We start from the raw sequence: 21,732 nt of genomic DNA on the forward strand, positions 1-21,732 counted from the left end.
CACATTGTAGGATTTTTAATGAATTAATTGGTAAATTCCTCAGTAAAATAAGTATTTGGTCACCTACAAACAAGCAAGATTTCTGGCTCTCACTGACCTGTAACTTCTTCTTTAAGAGGCTCCTCTGTCCTCCACTCGTTACCTGTATTAATGGCACCTTTTTGAACTCGTTATCAGTATAAAAGACACCTGTCCACAACCTCAAACAGTCATACTCCAAACTCCACTATGGCCAAGACCAAAGAGCTGTCAAAGGAGACCAGAGACAAAATTGTAGACCTGCACCAGGCTGGGAAAACTGAATCTGCAATAGGTAAGCAGCTTGGTGTGAAGAAATCAACTGTGGGAGCAATTATTAGAAAATGGAAGACATGCAAGACCACTGCTAATCTCCCTCGATCTGGGGCTCCACGCAAGATCTCACCCCGTGGGGTCAAAATGATCACAAGAACGGTGAGCAAAATCCCAGAACCACACGGGGGGACCTAGTGAATGACCTGCAGAGAGCTGGGACCAAAGTAACAGAGGCTACCATCAGTAACACACTACGCCGCCAGGGACTTAAATCCTGCAGTTCCAGACGTGTCCCTCTGCTTAAGCCAGTACATGTCCAGGCCCGTCTGAAGTTTGCTAGAGGGCATTTGGATGATCCAGAAGAGGATTGGGAGAATGTCATATGGTCAGATGAAACCAAAATAGAAATTTTGGTAAAAACTCAACTCGTCGTGTTTGGAGGAGAAAGAATGCAGAGTTGCATCCAAAGAACACCATACCTACTGTGAAGCATGGGGGTGGAAACATCATGCTTTGGGGCTGTTTTTCTGCAAAGGGACCAGGACGACTGATCCGTGTAAAGGAAAGAATGAATGGGGCCATGTATCGTGAGATTTTGAGTGAAAACCTCCTTCCATCAGCAAGGGCACTGAAGATGAAGCGTGGCTGGGTCTTTCAGCATGACAATGATCCCAAACACACCGCCAGGGCAACGAAGGAGTGGCTTCGTAAGAAGCATTTCAAGGTCCTGGAGTGGCCTAGCCAGTCTCCAGATCTCAACCCCATAGAAAATCTTTGGAGGGAGTTGAAAGTCTGTGTTTCCCAGCGACAGCCCCAATACATCACTGCTTTAGAGGAGATCTGCATGGAGGAATGGGCCAAAATACCAGCAACAGTGTGTGAAAACCTTGTGAAGACTTACAGAAAACGTTTGACCTCTGTCATTGCCAACAAAGGGTATATAACAAAGTATTGAGATGAACTTTTGTTATTGACCAAATACTTATTTTCCACAATAATTTGAAATAAATTCTTTAAAAATCCTACAATGTGATTTTCTGGATTTTTTTTTCTCATTTTGTCTCTCATAGTTGAGGTATACCTATGATAAAAATTACAGGCCTCTCTCATCTTTTTAAATGGGAGAACTTGCACAATTGGTGGCTGACTAAATACTTTTTTGCCCCACTGTACATCATTAAATAAGTATTAAACACCTATTCAGAGCTTCTTCACAAGAATGCAAGGCCACATGCTATGGTATGAATCACACATGCTAATGAGAGGAAGCTTTACTGTCTATATTCTTAGTATTTTTTTATAGCTGCTCAACACTTCAGCTTCTGACTGTGAATTTCATCTATCACCAACAGTGTAAGCATAACTGACAGCCCTGAAGTTGACAAATAGGTAGCTGGGTTTTTTGAGGAATGACTTCCACATATCCTTTGCAATCGTATTCAGAACAAGTCCCACTATGCCAGAAAAGTTCACAAGAAATAACACAAACCTGTGTTAATTGAGGGCTTTGTTCCATTTAAACTCAAGGCCATGCCTTTTGGTGTCTCTTATCCCTTTGTGTCCTTTCATCCGAGACTTTTAACAACTGAATCACAAAGACGCAGAGTAAATTAGCTACCGAAGATCATTGTTGTAGTCCCATGGGCAGCACATGATTGACAGAGTCCTGTGCTCTGGAGTCTCCCTTAATAGGTTAACATCTGGTCATCCTGACCCACATTTCACTTTTTGTCACCTCAGTGTGGGCTTTGGGTGAATAATAATTCCCCCGCACTGATCCTCTTGTACAAAGTGCTAAAGTGTAAAGACACCGATTACAGATCATGGAGGCAAATAGAGACACAAAATCAAACTGAGATGACAGGCAGAGCTGCTTTAAAGGCCATGCAACACTTTGAGGTAATTTACAGCTAAAGCTAACTAGACAATTGTTTCACATCACTGGTGTGGTGTGCATCTGGACCCATAAAATTGAAAAACACATTAAAAGTTGTCAAATTTATTACCTGAAAAAAAAAACAACGGGGCAAAGGAAAATGCCATGTTGCAACTCTTCATTGCATAGGAGGTAATCAGCTGAAAAGCCCCATCTTCCTTATTCATGTGTGAGCTCCTGCCATTGGCTGCTTCTGCTGCATTACAACCCAACAGCCGGCTCTCAAGGACTGGAGGCATGCTGGGAGTCTGAGAAACACAGGGGACCCCGCTGTTAAAGAGTCTCATCAGTAAAAGTGCCCATCAATCATCGTATTGGAATGCATGGACCCTCCCCACGCCTGTAATGACTCTTGAGTGACAGCCACAGCTGGCAGGTATTACGGACTTGCCACAACATCAGACCCGACAGAAGGTTCACACTTAATCACTTTGTTAAGCAGCACTGCTACTGTTCCCTAAATATTTTCCTTTCATGCGTTAGCTCTGGGCAAAGGCCACAAGGAACACAATTGTTCCTGAGATATGAGCTTCTACCTGTATTTTAAAAGCATATTCCAGCGATTGTAGAATAAACATCTGTGAGAGGAATGAATAAACTCTGTTTGAACCCACTCATTTGTTATTCAACTGCTAAGACATACGTTGGCAAAGAGACTTCATTAAAATGTTAAGAAGAGTTTTGATTCTGGTTGTGATATCTTTTACATTTTGGGAGCAATTTAAGTGCTTTAACATCCATTTTGAGACTCCATACCTGTGTCATGTGATAAGAGTGTTTCTTTTTTATATCTACTATATAACTATTATCAGGCCCACATTTTAAAATAACCAAGCCCATAAAATATCTTCAATTTAAAGTGGCCCTATTATCTGATTGGTTTGCTCTGTTGTGATTGGTCAATCACTTAGAGATGTCCCGCCCTTTAGCCTATCACACGGGTTGGGCCGCTAGCCTATAGAAGTGCGAGTGTTACATAGTGATGTCAATATGTCACAAAAGTAAACATAGGATACCATCGAGGGGTTTCAGGCAAGGGGGGGAGATTGTGTGAGAGAAACTCCCTCTGGAGGGAACTCTTGGATTTTAGCCTTTGCAGACCATGCACATACCTATAACACACAAAAGGAAAGGGAAAACCCCAAAAAGCTAAATAGAGCCCCTTTAAAGCTACAAACCTGTTCTCTTTCGACATATAAACATTTAACTAACAGAAGATATAGTTCATGAGATCCAAGTCTTATGTTAAGCTCTCATTCATTGCCATATAATACAAACTGCAGGAAAGTTAACCTAACTTTGAACTAAGTTATATCTAAATATGATGTTGTATTGTTTACCTTGGTACCATAACTCAAAAGGACAGGTGTTGTACAAGGCCGCACAGTGAGAATATATCCATCAGTAGACTGGTGAGATGAGTAATAGCAATGTAACAAGGTTGGTGCCTGTTCTGATTCCATTATAAAATAAAAATACGATTGGCAGGCACCTTGCAATGTGACAGAAATGTTTTCCTTGATAATAATGTTTAGTATTTTTACTGTGTTGTACCCTCTATATTTGAAAAGACCCATCATTTGTAAGCCCTGATGGCTGGCACAAGCCCTGCTCAGTGCTACAGACTGCCAGCACTGCCACACTGAAAAACATGATGCGTCACCCTCGCCCCCTCTCAAAGCAAAGGACGATATGCTGATAAGTTAATTGCAACCATTACATACCAACAGTGGATGCACTCATAATGTCACAATTTTCAAGTGAAGATAAAGCAGTCTTTGTTGTGTCACATTGAGACTGAACTTGACAAGCATTTACACCAAAATGCATATTGGTGCACAAACGTGGAGAGAGGGGACTGCAGGATTGTCTGTGCTAATTTTTGACACACACACAAGTACTGGAACATATCTCTCCAGCAGATCAGCGAGCGATGAAGTACAGGCTACTTTTAATGCAATACATTTGTAGATATTTCCAATAACTACTCCTTTCAACAAAACATTAACCACATACACACATACAAACCAATCTCTATTTGATTTCCACTTTCATTTCCGAGTTTATCATCAAATACAGAATAGTGTTTGTATGTTTATGACTGCAGGATGCTTCACATTCTTACATTTTTAGAAAACAGCCTGTAATAGACTATTATGTAGAATAAAATGTATGTTCTTTCGCAAAAATTCCCCAAATCATTTGTTGCTGATTTTAAAATATTATTTTGCTTAGTCTGCTTTAGGTTTTAGATTAAATAAGACCTTGCTCGGGATCTGGACAAATTTTTATGGAAAAGTATTACTTATTTTTAGGATAAGCAAAGAATTTTATCAAACTTTCTGAGTTAATAATTAAGAATATATTGACGACTGATGATTTATTAAAAATAGAAAGACAGAGAGTTGCAGCCCTAATCTTCTTGCAAAAGGAATGAATACATGTGCAAATCATGGTTTATGAAATAGGTAGATGGAAAAAAACGAATTGCATTTTTACCGTATTAAAACACAACTTTTTTCGATGGCAACTGAACGTCAAAGTAGTATAGATGAGGCAGTTTGTTTGTTTTTGTGTTCCAGCGTGAACGTATATCCTCACAGAAATTCATTCAGCCATCTCAGTGTGGATGTACCTAGATGCAGGATGCAGACAGCGTTAGCATCTGCTAAACTAAACCTAAGGAGGTGTTCCTAACGGTTGCTTCTTGATATCAATGCACTGCTTGATACATTTTCACAGCTGGGTGAACTATTTTGTATTGTCAGGTTGAGATTTGATACCTGGAACAGTAGATTGTCCCCCTCCAATTTTGTGAAGCCAGTCAAGTAAGACTTTTCCAACAGAGCATTTGTCCTGTAGTCTTTCGTAAGGCTCAAAAGGAACCAATTAAGCTGTGGTTTTGTTGTCTGCTCATGTGTGTGTTTCCATGTGTCGGGTGACGGGTGGTGTTGTGCCGGACTAAATTTTGGCAGTTGGCCCACTTGGCTTTAAGACTTTTTCAGGCTGCCAGTAATATATGCCTCAGGTGGGTCAGAAAGCCTTCAGAAACCACCTAAGGAGGAGCACAGAACACACAGTGGAGTTAGTTTCACTTCAGTTACAATAACAGAGAGAGAACACAATGGGGTGATGATGGCTGACATTTCCAGGCAGGCTTTTTTTCAGGATAGGTTACATTTTTGTGTTAACACCAGTGAAACATCTGTTTTTTAAGTTGCCCAGAACATTTTCAACTTTTACCTAATATTGGTTTTGGCAAGAGCTGGTCCGTCTTCGTTTTCTTGTGAGCAAACCAGGAGCCTGATGCATTATACTCTGCATTTTTTTCAAAGCTACAACTGCACACAATCTATGGATAATTCAGTGAAAAGAAAGAAGAACCATAGTTTTTCAAGATCCTTCTCCAGCAGCAAAGCATTGGTACTCTGATGATTACGCATGGCTGTGGCTATTCACAGCACACACAAGTCTTAATATATCACACAGGCACCTTCAAATAGTCAGACAGCGATCATCATCAAACAGTAAATAGGCAATGATGATGATTTGACGAGGATGATTTAGTTTATAGCTCATCTGCTGAAATGAGTTTACAAAGTGTTTGACAAACACAAAGGAAATAAAAGGATGTTGCGATTAAAAAAAGCAATAAAGTTGAGAACACAAAAAGCAATTTAAAGTTTAGAAATCTGCCTTTGGCAATGATATAGTATGCGTGAAACAACCCAGGAGAATAATATCGTATTTTACATTCCATCTCTCAGTTTATTAATTTTCAATCTACCTGATCAGTCAACCTTTAAAAAAAAAAAACATACCTGTATGTATATAAACATGGAGGAGCTCTGTATATCTGAAGTATGCAAATGTTTGCTTCTACTATAGCCATGAAAGCACCATATCTCTAATGGTTTGCAATGTCGGTTGTTCGGACCATTTTGATCCAGCCTGAAATATGTCAACAACTATTAGATGGATTGCCATGAATCTTTGTATGGATATTCATCTTGCCGAATCCTTTTTATTTCCTTATTTTATTGCCTCACTCATTATCTAGTGCCACAAGAGGTCATTGTCTTACCATATACTTTGAAATACCTCAACAATGGGTTGGCACAAAAGTAAGGGTTACCACATGATGTGTCCCAAGACATTCTTTGTCCCACCAAGAGGTTCACATTTATGGTTCTGGAGAGAAATATTTCCACAATTATTCGAAAGGGTGTCATATGGTACAAGCATTGCTTTTTCAGTCCAATACTTTGGTTTATATCTAATTACCAAGCCTCAATTAAACATTGTGTTTAGTGCTTATTAGCAGGCTAGCACTGAGCTGAGTACATGGTAAACATACCTCCTAATATCAGCATACTTATACCCCATAGCGAGGCCTTCAAGTCCTTCCCCCTAACCATTCATAGCTGGAAAAGGCTCTGGTCCTTTCATTTAAGCGATAGACTGTACAAAGTAAAGTCAAAATCGCAGTTGCAATTACAGATTCTGTCTGTCAAGAAACTCCTCTTGCATTTTTATTCTCATCTTAGGTAATGAGAACACTTCATCCGGGCAGTGTTATCGCCTCCTGTGACAGGAGTGTCAAAAGCTCTTGCAAGTGTCGGAGGAGGTTTATTATATACTCTATAATTATATTTATTCTCCTTTAAATACCAAACTTCTTAACCTCCCTGTGCACACATGCCCACTTAAGGGCAAAACTGTTTGTCCAAAGGATAATACAACAAGAACACAAACGTTACTAGTCAGCTCGTACTTTGAACATCCAAACAAACTTTAAAGCTATAGGTGCCAGAGTTAGTTTTACAGCATCTAGTCTTGGGATCAAACTGACATTAGGTGCTTACATGAAGCAGCAATTCGAGTCATGAATAACAACCACCATCTTTCGTGAATTCAGATATAATCTTTTGTTTACAATTCGCTCCCTTCAGAGAGCAGCCCCTGCATTACAGGATCACTCGTGTGTGTGTGAGGGTTTTCAAACAACACAGTTAGAATGTGAAACATGCCTGTGTTAACACACGGTGAGAACAAGGAAACATCACGCCCGTGCCACCAGTAAACGAGAGTGATTCGTTATAAGCATATTTATCAAAGTAAGTGCCTCGGTGATGAGACGTATACGCACATGTAGTGAAATTAACAAGAGGCAGCTGAGGAGTTGAAGCTGTGACAGTGAATTTATTATAATACATTACACTGAATGCAGAGTAGCAGACATATGCAATATGATTTGTTTAGAGGAGTTGAGCGTGCAGAACCGCTTGCCACTGGCTGACATAATGTACATTTGTTATTTACTTAAATATCACTTGTTCACTGCATTGCAGCATTTGTGTCCATGTCTGGAAACGGGGAAAGCTTTAGGATTGTCTTCTTACAAACTGGAGGACCATCTCATCCAAAGCTCCTCAGAGGGAGGCATCGATTACAGATAGGGTTGGTTTTTGGTGGAGGACGGGAGATGGCTATCAGGGAAGTAATTTGTTTATAGTCTAGACCCGATGCTATCTCAGAGACGTGAGACGTCCCTTCGAGAAAAACAGGTTGTTTTGTTGCTTTAATGGACATCTCAAATCAAAATACATGGTTGTGTGTAAGTGTGACTTTGTGGTGTTCCATACTGGTTTTTGACAAATTTAAAGACATTTTAATCAACATATGTGATTAACCTGTTCCATGTTTACCTGGTGCAGCCTGAAGTTAACACAGTTGCTTTAGGTAGCAAAACCCCCTAAGTCATAGATTAGTAGAGCATTTAATTTGTGCCTGTTTGGTGTCGACCAGTATTAAATGACTTCTAATCATCAATCAGTCTTTAAAATATATTCCTACTTCAAACCCTTCTTGTTTGCTATTGAGCATTCCTCCATCACCTGAACATCCTTGGTTCCTGCTTCTTACTAACCTCTTTTGATGGTATTTCCTGCCTTATGCTTTTAGGCTCTGCATATTGTATACTAAGTTGATATGTGTTTGCTACATACTGTATCTATTATTTGCCCAAAAAATCTCAGAGTAAGCTTTTGTTAAAATTCTTTGCAAACAGCAACCGATGGACAGAGATGTTTGAAAAGTTCAAAAGCATACAACGTTTTATCAACCACATAAAAGTTACTTAACACACTCAGATAAAAATGAAAATGCTTCTCTTTTTAATACTTTGAAGTTGAATTACAGGCATTTTTCTAGGTCTTTGTGCACTATTTGTTTGATGTCCAACATGAATTGTAAGTGGATCTGACATTGCTTTATTTTAAATATAGATGGATATGTTGCAGTCTCATTTGCCAAATTCAATCTACTCTGCTTTGATGTCTGAAATTGCATTCCCATAAAAGGAAAATGCTGTTGTCTTATATTGAATATCAGACAGTAACTATTTATAACTGAAAAACACAGGCTAGATCTCTAAAATAAGATGATTCATTCAGTGGTAAAAACGATATTAATTTATGCTATAAAAAGCTGTGACTTGTAAGACCAACAATAGGACACATAATAACCTCATTTACTTTCACAATATAAGGAGCTTGACTGTTATTCCAATGGTGTCCAAGTGTACTACAATATAACACTAATTGATTGCGACCAATAGGAATGTAATAAAGAATAAGACCAAATGTAAGATTAACTTGGTTTATTATTAACTTCTAACCCTTTACATTTAATTGGTTTTGATGTGGGAATTAAATGCTGAGGCACATTTACCGGCCTAAACGTCCTTCTACTTCAACAAAATGTATGTTGGCTCAAGGTAATATTTCACAAGAATACACCTGAATTAGAGTAATGTAATTAGTGATAAAAAAAACTAATTAACCGATGAATAGTAGTGTTCCAAGTAATATGAAGGGGGAAAAAAAGTCTGATGCAAGGTCAAGGTCACTGTAACAAAAATGGCAATGTCTCAAGAATTTGTGCTGTTTAGGACAATTCAACACAAAGGTTTAAGAGGAAAAAATCCCAAAGCGAGGACATTTTGTTTGGACAGACATGAATGACAACGTTGACTGGTTGTCAAAGTCAATTCTAGTCTGAAATTGAAAAAGGTACGAGTAAGAAAAGTTAGTGCAATCATTTTTCAACACACACAACACGGCTTGTGTTTCCCTCCCGAACCCCCGTGTTAGACAGCCATCGACGCTGGAGCCTCGCTTACAATTTTAAGGAAAACTGAAACAAAGGTGATATTCATTAAATGCACCAACTCATAACCATTTCCCAGCCTCATTGCTTTGTAGGCATATAGGAGTTAGGTAACAACCCAGATGACTTCATTAAGTTTCATTTTCCATTTTATCTCCCCTGAAGTGGACCATTAAGTCGGTGCGCGAGGGTAACTGATCAGCTAATCTGCCTGTGATTTATGTGGCAGGGAAACTGAGGACTTAACTGAGCCTCAGACCACATTGATTACTGACATGGTTAATTGGCTAAACCCACTGGTACATTGAGACAGGCTTATTGGAAATGTCAAATCAAGCACCTCATTTGCATTCATGATGTATGGTGTCTATTCCAGCTTCTGCCCAGGCAGCACGAACTGCCACACATAGCAGGAAGGGCCTGGGAACTCTGCCTTGAATTTGCAACTGACCATCTGGCCTTGGTCGGAGTTTGGCGTTGGTACATTTTTTTTCCCCACATAATCATCCAAACGTTTGAATTGGATGCACATAAGTTACACGTGCTGAATATACGATGAGGACCTCAAAAACTCCTGATGTGAGTGAGACTGAATTCCCCGATGGGGTTTAAGTCACGATCCGGCTTTAAAGAGACATATGCAGATGATTGAACATTTTAGATTCTTTTTTGTATGTCGGTTCATTACATTCATGCTGTGTGTGTGTGTGTGTGTGTGTGTGTGTGTGTGTGTGTGTGTGTGTGTGTGTGTGTGTGGGAGGGGGGGGGGGTGTTTTGTGTTTATTGGAGATCAAAACAGTAGCTGAGACAATTTGGCCAACAAAATCCTGTAAAATACCTATGAGAGCAGATGAAAGCAGCATGAAATTGAATATTTTTTTATATAAGCAGATGGGGTAAAAGACATTACCAGAGAAAACAAAGGTGGTATGAATTTAAAAAGTTCGAGTTGTAGGATTGTCTTGGCAAATTGCGCTTGTTTAATATATTTTTGGAATAAACTGGGGGGGAAAAACAATACAAACACACAAGGCGTAAAAAAACACCTAATGAGGAGTATTGGTCTACCATGAATCCTCTAGAGTACTGGATGATGGTCAGGTTTATTACAGAAAAAGTCATCAGTGGCTAAAATGAGGAGATGCTTTTCAACATTTAACAAAAACCATCATCTTTACTTAACTAAGTGCTTATTGCCCAAGCCAGACCACAGCTCTAACTCTTGATGCACTCTTTTAGTTTGAAGTGCTTTGTGCACACAAACAAACAATGTAATTGAATATCATCAAGAAAGCAATCACATTTAGATTCAAACACTAGATACACAGAAGGCTGAGCATTTTATTACTTTGAATGAATTGTTTATTAATTAGCCTCCAAGTGTCAACTGTTTGCAGCATAAGAACAAAGAGCCAGAACACAATCTAATTCAGTCAGAATGGATTTCCATTTTCCATTTGCGCTTCACCTACAAGTAAGTAGTGCAGGTGCACATTACCACATTAATTACCTGCCACTCGAGGTTAGCCAGCTCCCAGCTCCCACCTCACCAGTTGTTATTTTGATAAAATATAGAGATAGCGTTCATTAAACAGACATGTCATACATGGGCTCTTCACCACAGCAACGGATAAATACCTTTGATTCTCTCACTCATTAATGATGTCTGTATTTCCTGTATGACACACACCTGTTATTCAAGTTATCTGGCTCGCTGAATAGACTTGACTCATTCAGAAAAATAGAATGTGCCAAAGCAAGGACAAGGTAATTCAGCCTTCTGGCTAAGTTATGAGACAATGGATAGCCACAAAACATGTTATTCATGGTAATGAATTCCGCCAAAGTTATAATCACCTCAATAGAGGTAAGGTGAAAAGAGACAGAGATTTAAAGCACATGTTTTCATAGTTTTAATGCTTTAATAAAGAAAATCTAAAATTTTGATAGACATGCTAAATGTGTAAGAAGTACCAGAGAGAAAGAGCTGTCTGCTTTATACTATGGTCGGTCTTTGGATGCAAAGCCTGTTTTTTGGGGCAATTTTTTGACATACAAATTCAGAAATATAGGGCGTTACCAATTGTTGGCTGACACTGGCTGGTTGGAAAATGTTTACATATTGCCCAGTCTTAATCTACTAATCAAACGGGATGGTGGTTTTATTACCAGCTCTTACTGTCCACACTACAAGTTTCCTTGATAAGACATTAAACACTTAATTGCTCCCAATGGTCAAGCCAGCACATTGCATAGTAGTTCCTTACCATGCAATTTTGTACTGTGTCTGAATGGTTAAATATAAATTCAGCAATTTACGACTCATCGCTGTCTTAGTTTAGCATGCACATTTTTCTCATAAGCATTCACCACAAAGCCCAGCTGAGGCTGACAGAAATGTAGTCAGTTCTGCATGGCATTAGAGCTGTAGAGCTGTATATGAGACATTTAAACTTTGACCTGATGAAAAAACACAAATGTCAACTTCATGGTGGCACTAGATAAAAAGTCAGGGGATCACCAAAGTCATGAGGATTCATTCTCTGCGGATCATTAATGTCCGATGTCACAAGAGCAATGAGATGCATAAAAAACCTTCATTAAAATGTCACTGAAAATAATCCAACCTGTGCTTTATAACATTTAACTCTCAAAATGCCTTTACATACCATTGGGATTTCCCCCCTAATCTCTCTACTCTTTGTTGTGCTCTGATTTTCTCTCTCACAGCTTTGTTAGATGCTATACTGGCCGGCAAAGACTGCTTGGTGGCTGGAGACTCATGCTCGAGTGATGAGGCTTGTAGTCCACGTCTGCGGACTTTGCGCCAGTGTGTGGCGGGCAATGGCAGCGTGAAATTGGGCCCCGGTGCCAGGAGCCAGTGTGCCAATGCAGTGTCGGCTCTGCTGTCCAGCCCCTTACATGGCTGCCAGTGCAAACGGGGCATGAAGAAAGAGAAGAACTGCCTCAGCATCTACTGGAGCCTTCATCAGTCCATCATACATGGTCAGTGTTTAGAGGAAAGCAGTGGTCCTTTAAACGTGTACAAATCTGAGCTTTGTTTGGCTCTCATTTGGTAGCTGGAGAACCAAAGGTCATTTCAAACTGTACAGAAGACTTAATATTAGACTCTGTATAAATGTTAATTTAGTCGATTGGAGTGGCTGAATGATAACATGTGATAATTATAATTTTATATACAACCAAATGAATTGACAAGATTCATGCACATTTTTCTACCTGTTTCTATTTTCTTATAGGGCTCAACCTGGTGGAGAGTTATCCCTATGAGACCGTGCACAGAGATTACAACTACGTCCGCTTGGCCTCCATTACAGCTGGCAAGTTCACTGACCTTCATTAAGTTTCACCTTATTTTATACAATTTTAACCTTTGAAGATGTATTGTTCTTGCACAAATACATGACTCGGCTGAATTTACCCCTGAAAGCATGCCCAGGACAATTAGAGGTCACTTCTGTTCTTAAGACACAGTAACAACAGAATTGCTATTCATCATACAACTCCAGCATCCAGAACGATGTTGTTGTCTTGTTGTTTTTGGATTCATTTTCCAGAATGAGGTGAAATAACACATACGATGGCTGTCAATGTTACCCTTGTGAAGTCAATTTTATACAACCTACCTTTGATAATAAATTAGCCAAGAATCTAATTTAGCGATGCAAATCTTAAAATGTAATAAAACAAGTCAAAACTTTGAAAAGCAGGTTCATTCTGTGAATAAAAAAAGGTTGAACCAACTGTTAAATAACAACAGAATCAACTACAGATATGCCAGGAGTAGATATGCCTCATTTACATGTTCATCATCTGAAAGGTTTACTAAAGGCTACGGATTTAAGTAGAAGGTAGAAGTAGTAACACATTGGTTGAAGGTAAAAATGAGAGTAAACATTTGTAAATGCTAATATTATGTAATCTGTTGCAATGCAGGCCAATCTGGTCCTGTTGACTTTCTACAGTAACACAGTAGAGTTCCACTAGTCATAGTCGAACACAAACAATGTCCAGAGAACTGTTCTGCCAAAAGCTACCATCCGCCAAAAGAAAGTACATTTTTGTCATCATATTTACTACCAAAAAAGGGGTGTATTTATTTATAAAACTATAAATCCGACAACAAAACTAAAACACACTGCAGAAAAACTGATGACTCATCTCTGAAACTCAAATGGCTCAATGAGGTCAGCTTGTTGCTCATTTCCCAGGCTGGAGGTATACAAAAGGTCCATTGAGAAGTTGTCATGAGGAGCAGGGTTCACCCTCACACCAAACATGACCCCTCACAAATACAGGCGTGTTTTATTCACTGATGCAATAAAGGACAGGAAGCGGGGTTGATGTTTCTTACAGATCACATAACGCTAGCATTACTCCAGTTACACTTGATCTCAGATGGGACTGTTACGATACTCAGATATCAACAGTTTGGGGCATTTTCCTGAATTTTATTTAGGTCAGTTTATTATTTAGAGACATTTGTTTCCTTTTATGTCTCTATTTGAAAGTAATAGTGGAAAGAAAAGGAAAAAGTGGGGAAAGAAAACACAAGGCTTCGAACCAGGACAGAACAGAGAAGAGGAGAGCAGAGATAAATTTGCAACATAGCTGAATTCCTTAATGCAAACAATACTTAAAATATGGCATGTAGGCGTAGTGTTCTAGTGCACGATGCCTGCTTTTATTATCATTTTAATCAGGATGATGGAGAGGCATAAACCTGGTTCCTGCAGAGGCGCTAACATTATGCAAAGAAGCAAGCTGGATTATACTTGTGTCATTATATTCAATGTAATTCAAGAAACTGTTCTCTTTTCATAACATAAGAATGAGATTCCATACTCCTCCCCTAACACTTGTTTTGTTATTCTGGTCCTCGGGAAATGAGCCACATTGCTTATTCACGGACATTTCCACCTCGCAGCGGATCTTAAATTCTGAACGATCCATCTCAACTTTTGAAAGATTACATCTCAGCATGTTGAATAAATAAAATCAGTGCAAACTGAAGGTCTCACACGTTGTTTATATACCCACAAAACCTTTTTGCTCAGTTGGTATTATATTTCCACTGATATCTACGCTTTTCTTTGACCTTACTTCTATCCATAGACTCAGATGTTGGCATGACAACGGTGAATCGCTGCCTGGACGCAGCCAAGGCTTGCAATGTGGACGACTTGTGCCAGAAGCTCCGCACAGAATATGTGTCCGCTTGTATCAAACCCACTGCCAAGTCGGGCTTGTGCAACCGGCCTAAATGCAATAAGGCTCTGCGCCGGTTCTTCGACCGAGTCCCTGCCGACTACACACACGAACTGCTCTTCTGCCCCTGTACGGACACAGCATGTGCAGAGCGTCGGAGGCAGACTATAGTTCCCAGTTGTTCTTATGAAAGCGCAGAAAAACCCAACTGCATTACACAGATGAGGATCTGCAATGCTGACTATGTGTGCAGGTAAGGAGATAAATGGATAATAGACTCCCATTCATTTTATGTCTTTCTCTCAGGTCTATAACAGGTATTAAAGTAATTTCTCACCTGGTCTCTTATGGATACGAAAACATACTGCCGTAATATGATCAAATTCCCCAGTTTTGTTTTGCTTTAATGAACAAATACTTTCCCAGAGTATCCAAAATCAACAAATCCAATGTTTATCATTCGAGGTCTATTCAAGTACTCCTTGGATATAGATTTCAAATATTCTCACACCACATATTTTGGCCAGTGCTGTTCAGTATTATGTCTCTTTGAAACCAAATAAACAGCCATTCAATCAACAAAATGGCCTGCTGTTTTACCCTAAAGCTTTCTACCTCCATTGGTTAGAACACCCCAGAGAGCCTGTTGGAATAACACATTAAATATTTAGCACAGATAAAGAGCCAGATGGATCTGAGTTATCGCTCATTGCTATCTCTGGTCATGGCCATTATTTTTCACAGCCCCATTACACTCAGAGGGCTTTGCTAATGATCCCAGGTCTGGGGGATGAAATATATTACACTTTCTATCACTTTACACATTACAGTCCAATGCTTTCAGTTCAGCACGTCCAACAATATTTCTTTATGTCAAAGGGGTGAAAGTAATTAAATAAAAGTTATAGTAAAACAAATATTTTTAAAAGAACCAGCAAAGTTTTTACATAAAATCATATAGAGAACTATTATGATCTTGCTGACCAATACTTGCTGCGTTGCTTCTCTAGGTCTCGCCTGGCACAGTTTCAGTACGATTGCGAACCCTCCGAAACATCTGCCAATGGCTGCAAGCAAGGGAACTACGGAGCCTGTCTTCTCGCCTACACAGGGCTCATAGGTAGGTGCACACTTGAGAGGTGAGGAAAACACAGAAAGAAAAGGGAAGATGAATTTAAATGAACAGCTGGAAAAGGAAAAAGAGGTGAAGGAAGATGTATGCCATATGCTGGGTTAAAGAAGGAAAGCTAATCTGGTTCAGTAAGAGGCAGAAATGCGTAAAAAGAATACATATTTAATATACTGAACAGGTAAGGAGTGAGTGAGAGAATGAAACTTCTAATTTAAATCCAGAAGACACTGGTTCAACACAGTGTAAGATGCAGAAGCATTCATATTAGTGGGACAAACAGAGGCTCTTTCTTTACACAGTGTGTTTTAATTGTTTTTAAAACAGCCCGTAAACTAAAAAGGGAGCACCCACTTAAGAGAGGAGATAACTTAATGCATTTCAAGATCCTCAAATGTAGCCCCTCAGCACAGACACACACATTGCATTGATATTCCTGTCACGTATTTATTGTAGCACTATGTTGAAGGAAAAAAGCCAGAAAAACAATGTCAATGCCCGAGACTTTTATGACCTGAAAAAAAAGAGTAGATTTGTCTCTCTCGATTACATCATACAAGTCAGGGTACGGCCAGTCTAACCAAACACTACTACATTGTTATCATCACCGTGGATCAGGTCAGCATAAAGGAAATGCAGTGTCCATTACTACAGATAATAAAGCATGCAGTGTAACAACTGAAAGGGAGGATGAATATTTAATATTGATTGATTGATATTCGGTGCGTTTTCTCTGCAGGAAGCACAATAACTCCCAACTATGTCGACAACTCAACTTCCAGCGTGGCTCCATGGTGCTCCTGCTCAGCCAGCTGGAGCCGGAAGGAAGATTGTGATAACTTCCTGGGATCCTTCACCAACAACATCTGTCTTCGTGAGTGTCTCTGACCATTTCTACAATGTATACTCAAATGTACCACCATTTTTACAATATGGTTATTTGTTTTTTCTGTTGTTTTTTCATGTAATGAATCAGACTTCTCTCCAAAATTGAAAAAGTAAATATTGATTGATTTGATGATTAATTATTAACATATGATAAGACCTTTATTTATCCCAGTGGGGAAATTCAGGAGTTAAAGCAACAACAGAGTGAGACTGAAAAACAGGACAGTACAGATTTACATAAGGTAAAAATATCATTGCAGTTATACGTTTTCAATACCCGCATAATACAAGTTCCATGCTGATCACTGTCGAGCAGAAACAATACGTTTCAAAACCACCTAAGGTGCTTGTATGGCTTCATATTGATTCCCTTCACTGCAGGTACAGACAGAGTAATTGCATTATGATATGAAACACAAAAACTGCATTCCCTAACAGAATCATTTGCACTGATAACCTGCAACAGGAGGCATTTAAACAGACTTCAAGTAAATAAGTTTTGGATGGATCAAAGTGACAGGACAGAGCCGTTGGGATTCAGTGAGACAGATGTTTCCCAGCATGCTCAAACAGCAGCAGAGTGAGATTTATTTAAATCAGATATCATGTTCTTTTCGTATATTTAAAATCTCTCCCTTTCTCTCTCTCTTTGTGTGATTCTTCCCCACTTACTCCATCGTCTCTTGTTATTAATCATCCACTTCATGCCGTTTCCTTGGTAATTCCACCTGGGTGTTCAGACAGTCACTTCTTAGTGAATAATAAGTAAGCTGGCCCTGTGAGTGTTACATAATCGTATATTTACTGAAACTCCTCCAAACACATAATGTACTTTCTTTCCTTTAACAAATGATGGAGAAAAAAATCGAGCACTAACTCATGAAAACTTTAAGCAGAAAAGATTGTTTACGACCCTAATTTTCCTGTGTTTGGACCAAACACTCATACCAAGTATTTAGTGACGTGTTGCTGGGACTACTTATTAATATAATATTGCTTGTTAATAAATGTATGTTTTATACATGTGTACTGTTAGTGGTCGCTGACAAACAATGCTCAAGGAGACAATGTTAACACCATATGTATGTACAGTTTGGTGTGTGATCATACCTTTTGCTCATTAGCACTGAAAATAGTGTAAAACTATATAGAGACGAATGGGTATGACATTGGATTTTCAAATATTCTGACAACAACAAAAGTAAATTACACATATGACTTGGTAATGGCACTGGATGAAATGTCAGAAGGAAAAACTATTGGGGAAACATTAATGTCTGAACTAAATTTCATGGCAATCCATCCAACAGTTGTTGAGACATTTGACTCAAAAATACACATGTCAAACTCAGGGTGGGTCTCCAAAAAAGGTAAGGCTTAATGTTAGAACTGGTGGTTGAATACATGGCCATGTGTCTACAACATGGCAACCAGTTGTTTTTCAGATCAGTCTACTGAGCGGACAGACCAACTAACCAAAAGGCAAATACAGCACGCAATTGAGGCTATAATTAAAAACAATGAGTGCATTAATTGGGATTTTAACTTTTATCAGTCTCTTATTTAAAGACCTTAAGGTTTTGCATTTGAGGGTTCAATGTGATGCTTGACAATCCATCATAAATATTCAGCTGTGACAGCCACTAAAGACCTGAATGATGGTGAAAGCTATATACACCACTATATGTGAGTTAATATGGACAACAAAATAAAGTTGTTGATTACAGTGTATGGACATTAGAAATAGCAGTTGTAAAGAAATGATAGGACAATTCAATTATTTTTTGATTAAAGCTCAGCTTATGAGATCATTTTATAATATGGTACTTCATCAGCATTAATGAAGAACGCCTACATTGGTGTCTTGTAATTAATAGTGTCTCCTGTTCTTCTGCCATGTTACCTAATGCTAATACTATTCTTTCCATTTCTCCTATGACCTCTGCTCTGGAGTATGAATAATTAACGGTCCTTATTATTGACCTCAGCAGGATATATATCTATCACTGAACCTGTACGAGTATCTTTGCTTGGTGTGTGCGGCGAGGTGAATCTTTGGCCAGTCTTTCCTCGGGCCCCAAGCCTAGAAAGGAAACAGAGAGAGTCTCAGAGTTGTTTGGCCAGTGCAAACGCTCTACGAGTTAATGGGGTCGATGTGGAGAGGCAGGTGCAGTTTGGATACTTGAAGAGAATACTGAGTATTTTCTGTTTCCTTTTTTTTCTCGCTCTCTCTCTCTCTTTCGCCTCTGCTGACCAAACTAGGTCCGGTCGAGCAAATCATGAAAAATGAACGATTCAGAACCAGAGGCCTCCAATGTGATAGGCATAAGACATGAGTTGAACTCGAAAACATATGGAAAAACATTGCTGAAAAATAACAACAGTTTGTCTTTTGATTTCCATATCTAATATTTCAGAAAATGCCCTTATTACGTTTGGAAGTGAATCAGATGAGCAGCCAACTGTCAGCCAGTCCAGTGCACCGAGCCCTGGTTACAGCAGCAGAGAAACCAGGAGCACCGCTTCTCCGCCAGAAACCATTGAAACTATGAGGAACATTCTGGATACAATAATACCAACACAGGTGTGCAATGTTTATAATCAATATATGCTTATAGAAGGACGAGGGAAGCAAATGTTAAGCCATTTTGTTTATCGATAGTTGATAGTAGTGGGATGATAGTACCTTAACAATCAATTACGAGAGAAAACCATTATACTACTCATGACTTAAGTTTGATGCAAAATCAGAGTTGGCAACAATATCGGTAGAATAACAGATCAACTTAGGCAACTTGAGTGATAAAAACAGGCTGGATGTGTTTGAAATACTGAACAATGCATTATCATTTCCTCTATTGTAGTTTATTAACTAGCATCTGCTCATTTATATGTAATTGGAAACATTTTTAACAGCAATACGAAAATATAATTTATTCCTGATCGGCATCCTCAAGAAATGTAAGACCAATCCATAGGGTACCAATAGTGGAAGGCCATGGTGCCTATTTCAGCATTTTTGTTTTATCATTACTACAACAAGTAAACAAATGAAACTGTCAATCGTCAGCGCAGTTTACAGGCAGTACAATGCTCAAAGACAAGCTTACCCCTAAACAAGACTCTGTTGTCTCATACTTGCATAGCAGTGAAATAAACATATTTAAAATGCTATTTAATTGAGACCCTCCTACCGCTACAGCACATCCACACACCATTTTTAAACAGACTTGGAAGTAAAAACAGAGAGCTTGCCTTCTTTGCCAAGTGACGATGAATAGTTCCTAGGTTCACTTCTACTCATAAAAATTACCTACATAAATATTCAGTGAAGCAGTTTGAGGTTTCTCCATGGCCCTCTAAATATCGCCTATGTACATAATGCAAGCTGCACAAACAAAAAGCAATGATTCTTCAAGGTCCAATGTGTAGAAAGCTGCTTGCCAAGACACGGTAGGAATTTATGACTATTTAATCCTGACCTTCAAAGCTAAACACAAATTATCACCCATCTGCTTTTACACGATGATTAATGATGAGAACTCAAAGGGCTGTTTATAACACACTCTAATATAAGCAGATCATCAGGATTGGACCGTGTAGAAAAAGATTGGCCATATAAACTGATCTCTGTGTCTCTTCCAGGCCTTGGGAAATGAGCTACTAGTGGGTCAGTCCACCCTGCCATCCAACAGCCTCCCAATCTCTGCTTCACCTCCCAGCTTAATGCTTCAAGCTGCCCTCTGCCTTCTGTTGTTGCTCTTTCATCTGCTCAACAATGAACACTAAAGGCTGCAGGGGAGCGTGCTGAGGACCCTCCTTGTATCAAGCAGATGGGAGGACCAGAGCGGCTCAGAGGAAAATGGACCGTACAGCGTTACTCCTCCCTCTGAATTTGTACAGCAATTCTGTTTTTCTATTTTTGTGTCCGAGTGGTCCAGTTGCACCTGCCAGTGTGCTCTCAGACTGTGGGAGACCTCTGCAGACTGAAGCCAGTCTGTACATTTGTACATTGCCGTCGCGATCAAATCAAGCTGAAATGAATTGTCACTTTTGTGGACTTACGCAACACTCAGCTAACCTATTATGATAACCTATTATGAGTTATTATGAAAATATACTGCAGATATGTATGATACAAAGATATGAAGTATATAATTACCTGTGAAGATTTGTGTTATCAACAGAAGCTCTTATTTGAAATATTGTAAGGGGAAATGGTTGGAGTAAACCAGTGAGCTTTGAGTCTGCTCGGTTCTCAGCACACAAAGTGATTGGAAAGCTGCTGGAATATATACCACTCTCCTCAATGGACAGAAAAGAACCATTATTTCTGATCAATACTGCAATAGTGGGGAGACAGAGAGACAAAAGAACTACATTTGTCACAGACATCACGAACAAATGCCATGATTCTTACATGTACAGCAGCACTATCTAGAAAAAAACAACTCGAGTACACAAGACTTGGCATAATAATCGTCCTCAATCAAGACTGCTGCCCAATGGTCAAACTATCTCACAACACTTTATCTGCTAAAGTTACAGTCGCTAACAGTCCTTGGTCTCTATCGACAAAAACAAGCTCTTGGACTTGATGAAGTAAGTCTTTACATGTAGCTGCTATACTATGTGTTTGTGAGCGTAATACCTTTTGATTTCTCATTGTGTCTGTGAACATTGCTCTACGGGGCTATGAGTGTTTGTGCTAGAGAGAAAAGTAAATTGTTGGACTTACTGAGCATTGCCAACTCCAGTACGGAGACTTTGTGAGAAAAGACAGTGATGAATGATTCAGTATTTTCTGTTCAGGGAACGTGACAGTGAATTCTGAACAGGAGCAGAGGTGCTGCAAATAAAAAGTTCTCAGATAATTATGTTTACAAATGAGCATAATTTCTCTTTTTTTCTAATGACAAATGCTTTTTTTGAGGCTTTTGAAGTAAGTTGTCTCGGGATACACAACCAACATAACTGGAAGACATTGGTCACCTAAACTATCACTCACATGACTTTCACAGCACTCTAGGGCGCATTATTTGAAATGAGAATAAAACTTAAAGCATTATCCAGCCATGTGAGATCG

The 21,732-nt window shown here is 39.1% G+C and overlaps 1 protein-coding gene across 1 annotated transcript in view; it reads left to right on the forward strand.

Moving 5' to 3' along the window:
* gfra4b (GDNF family receptor alpha 4b) overlaps nt 1-21,486 on the forward strand; it is a 35,103-nt gene extending 13,617 nt beyond the window's left edge. Inside the window, exons 2-8 of the mRNA XM_063876626.1 lie at nt 12,131-12,406; nt 12,661-12,741; nt 14,537-14,882; nt 15,640-15,749; nt 16,498-16,632; nt 19,064-19,230; nt 20,292-21,486. Coding sequence (XP_063732696.1) covers nt 12,131-12,406; nt 12,661-12,741; nt 14,537-14,882; nt 15,640-15,749; nt 16,498-16,632; nt 19,064-19,230; nt 20,292-20,435 — 1,259 coding nt within the window. The 3' untranslated portion in view covers nt 20,436-21,486. The remainder of the gene's footprint in view (nt 1-12,130; nt 12,407-12,660; nt 12,742-14,536; nt 14,883-15,639; nt 15,750-16,497; nt 16,633-19,063; nt 19,231-20,291) is intronic.
* Nucleotides 21,487-21,732: the final 246 nt, after the last annotated feature.

This window comes from Eleginops maclovinus, chromosome 23 (genome assembly GCF_036324505.1).
Source record: "Eleginops maclovinus isolate JMC-PN-2008 ecotype Puerto Natales chromosome 23, JC_Emac_rtc_rv5, whole genome shotgun sequence".
NCBI lineage: Eukaryota > Metazoa > Chordata > Actinopteri > Perciformes > Eleginopidae > Eleginops > Eleginops maclovinus.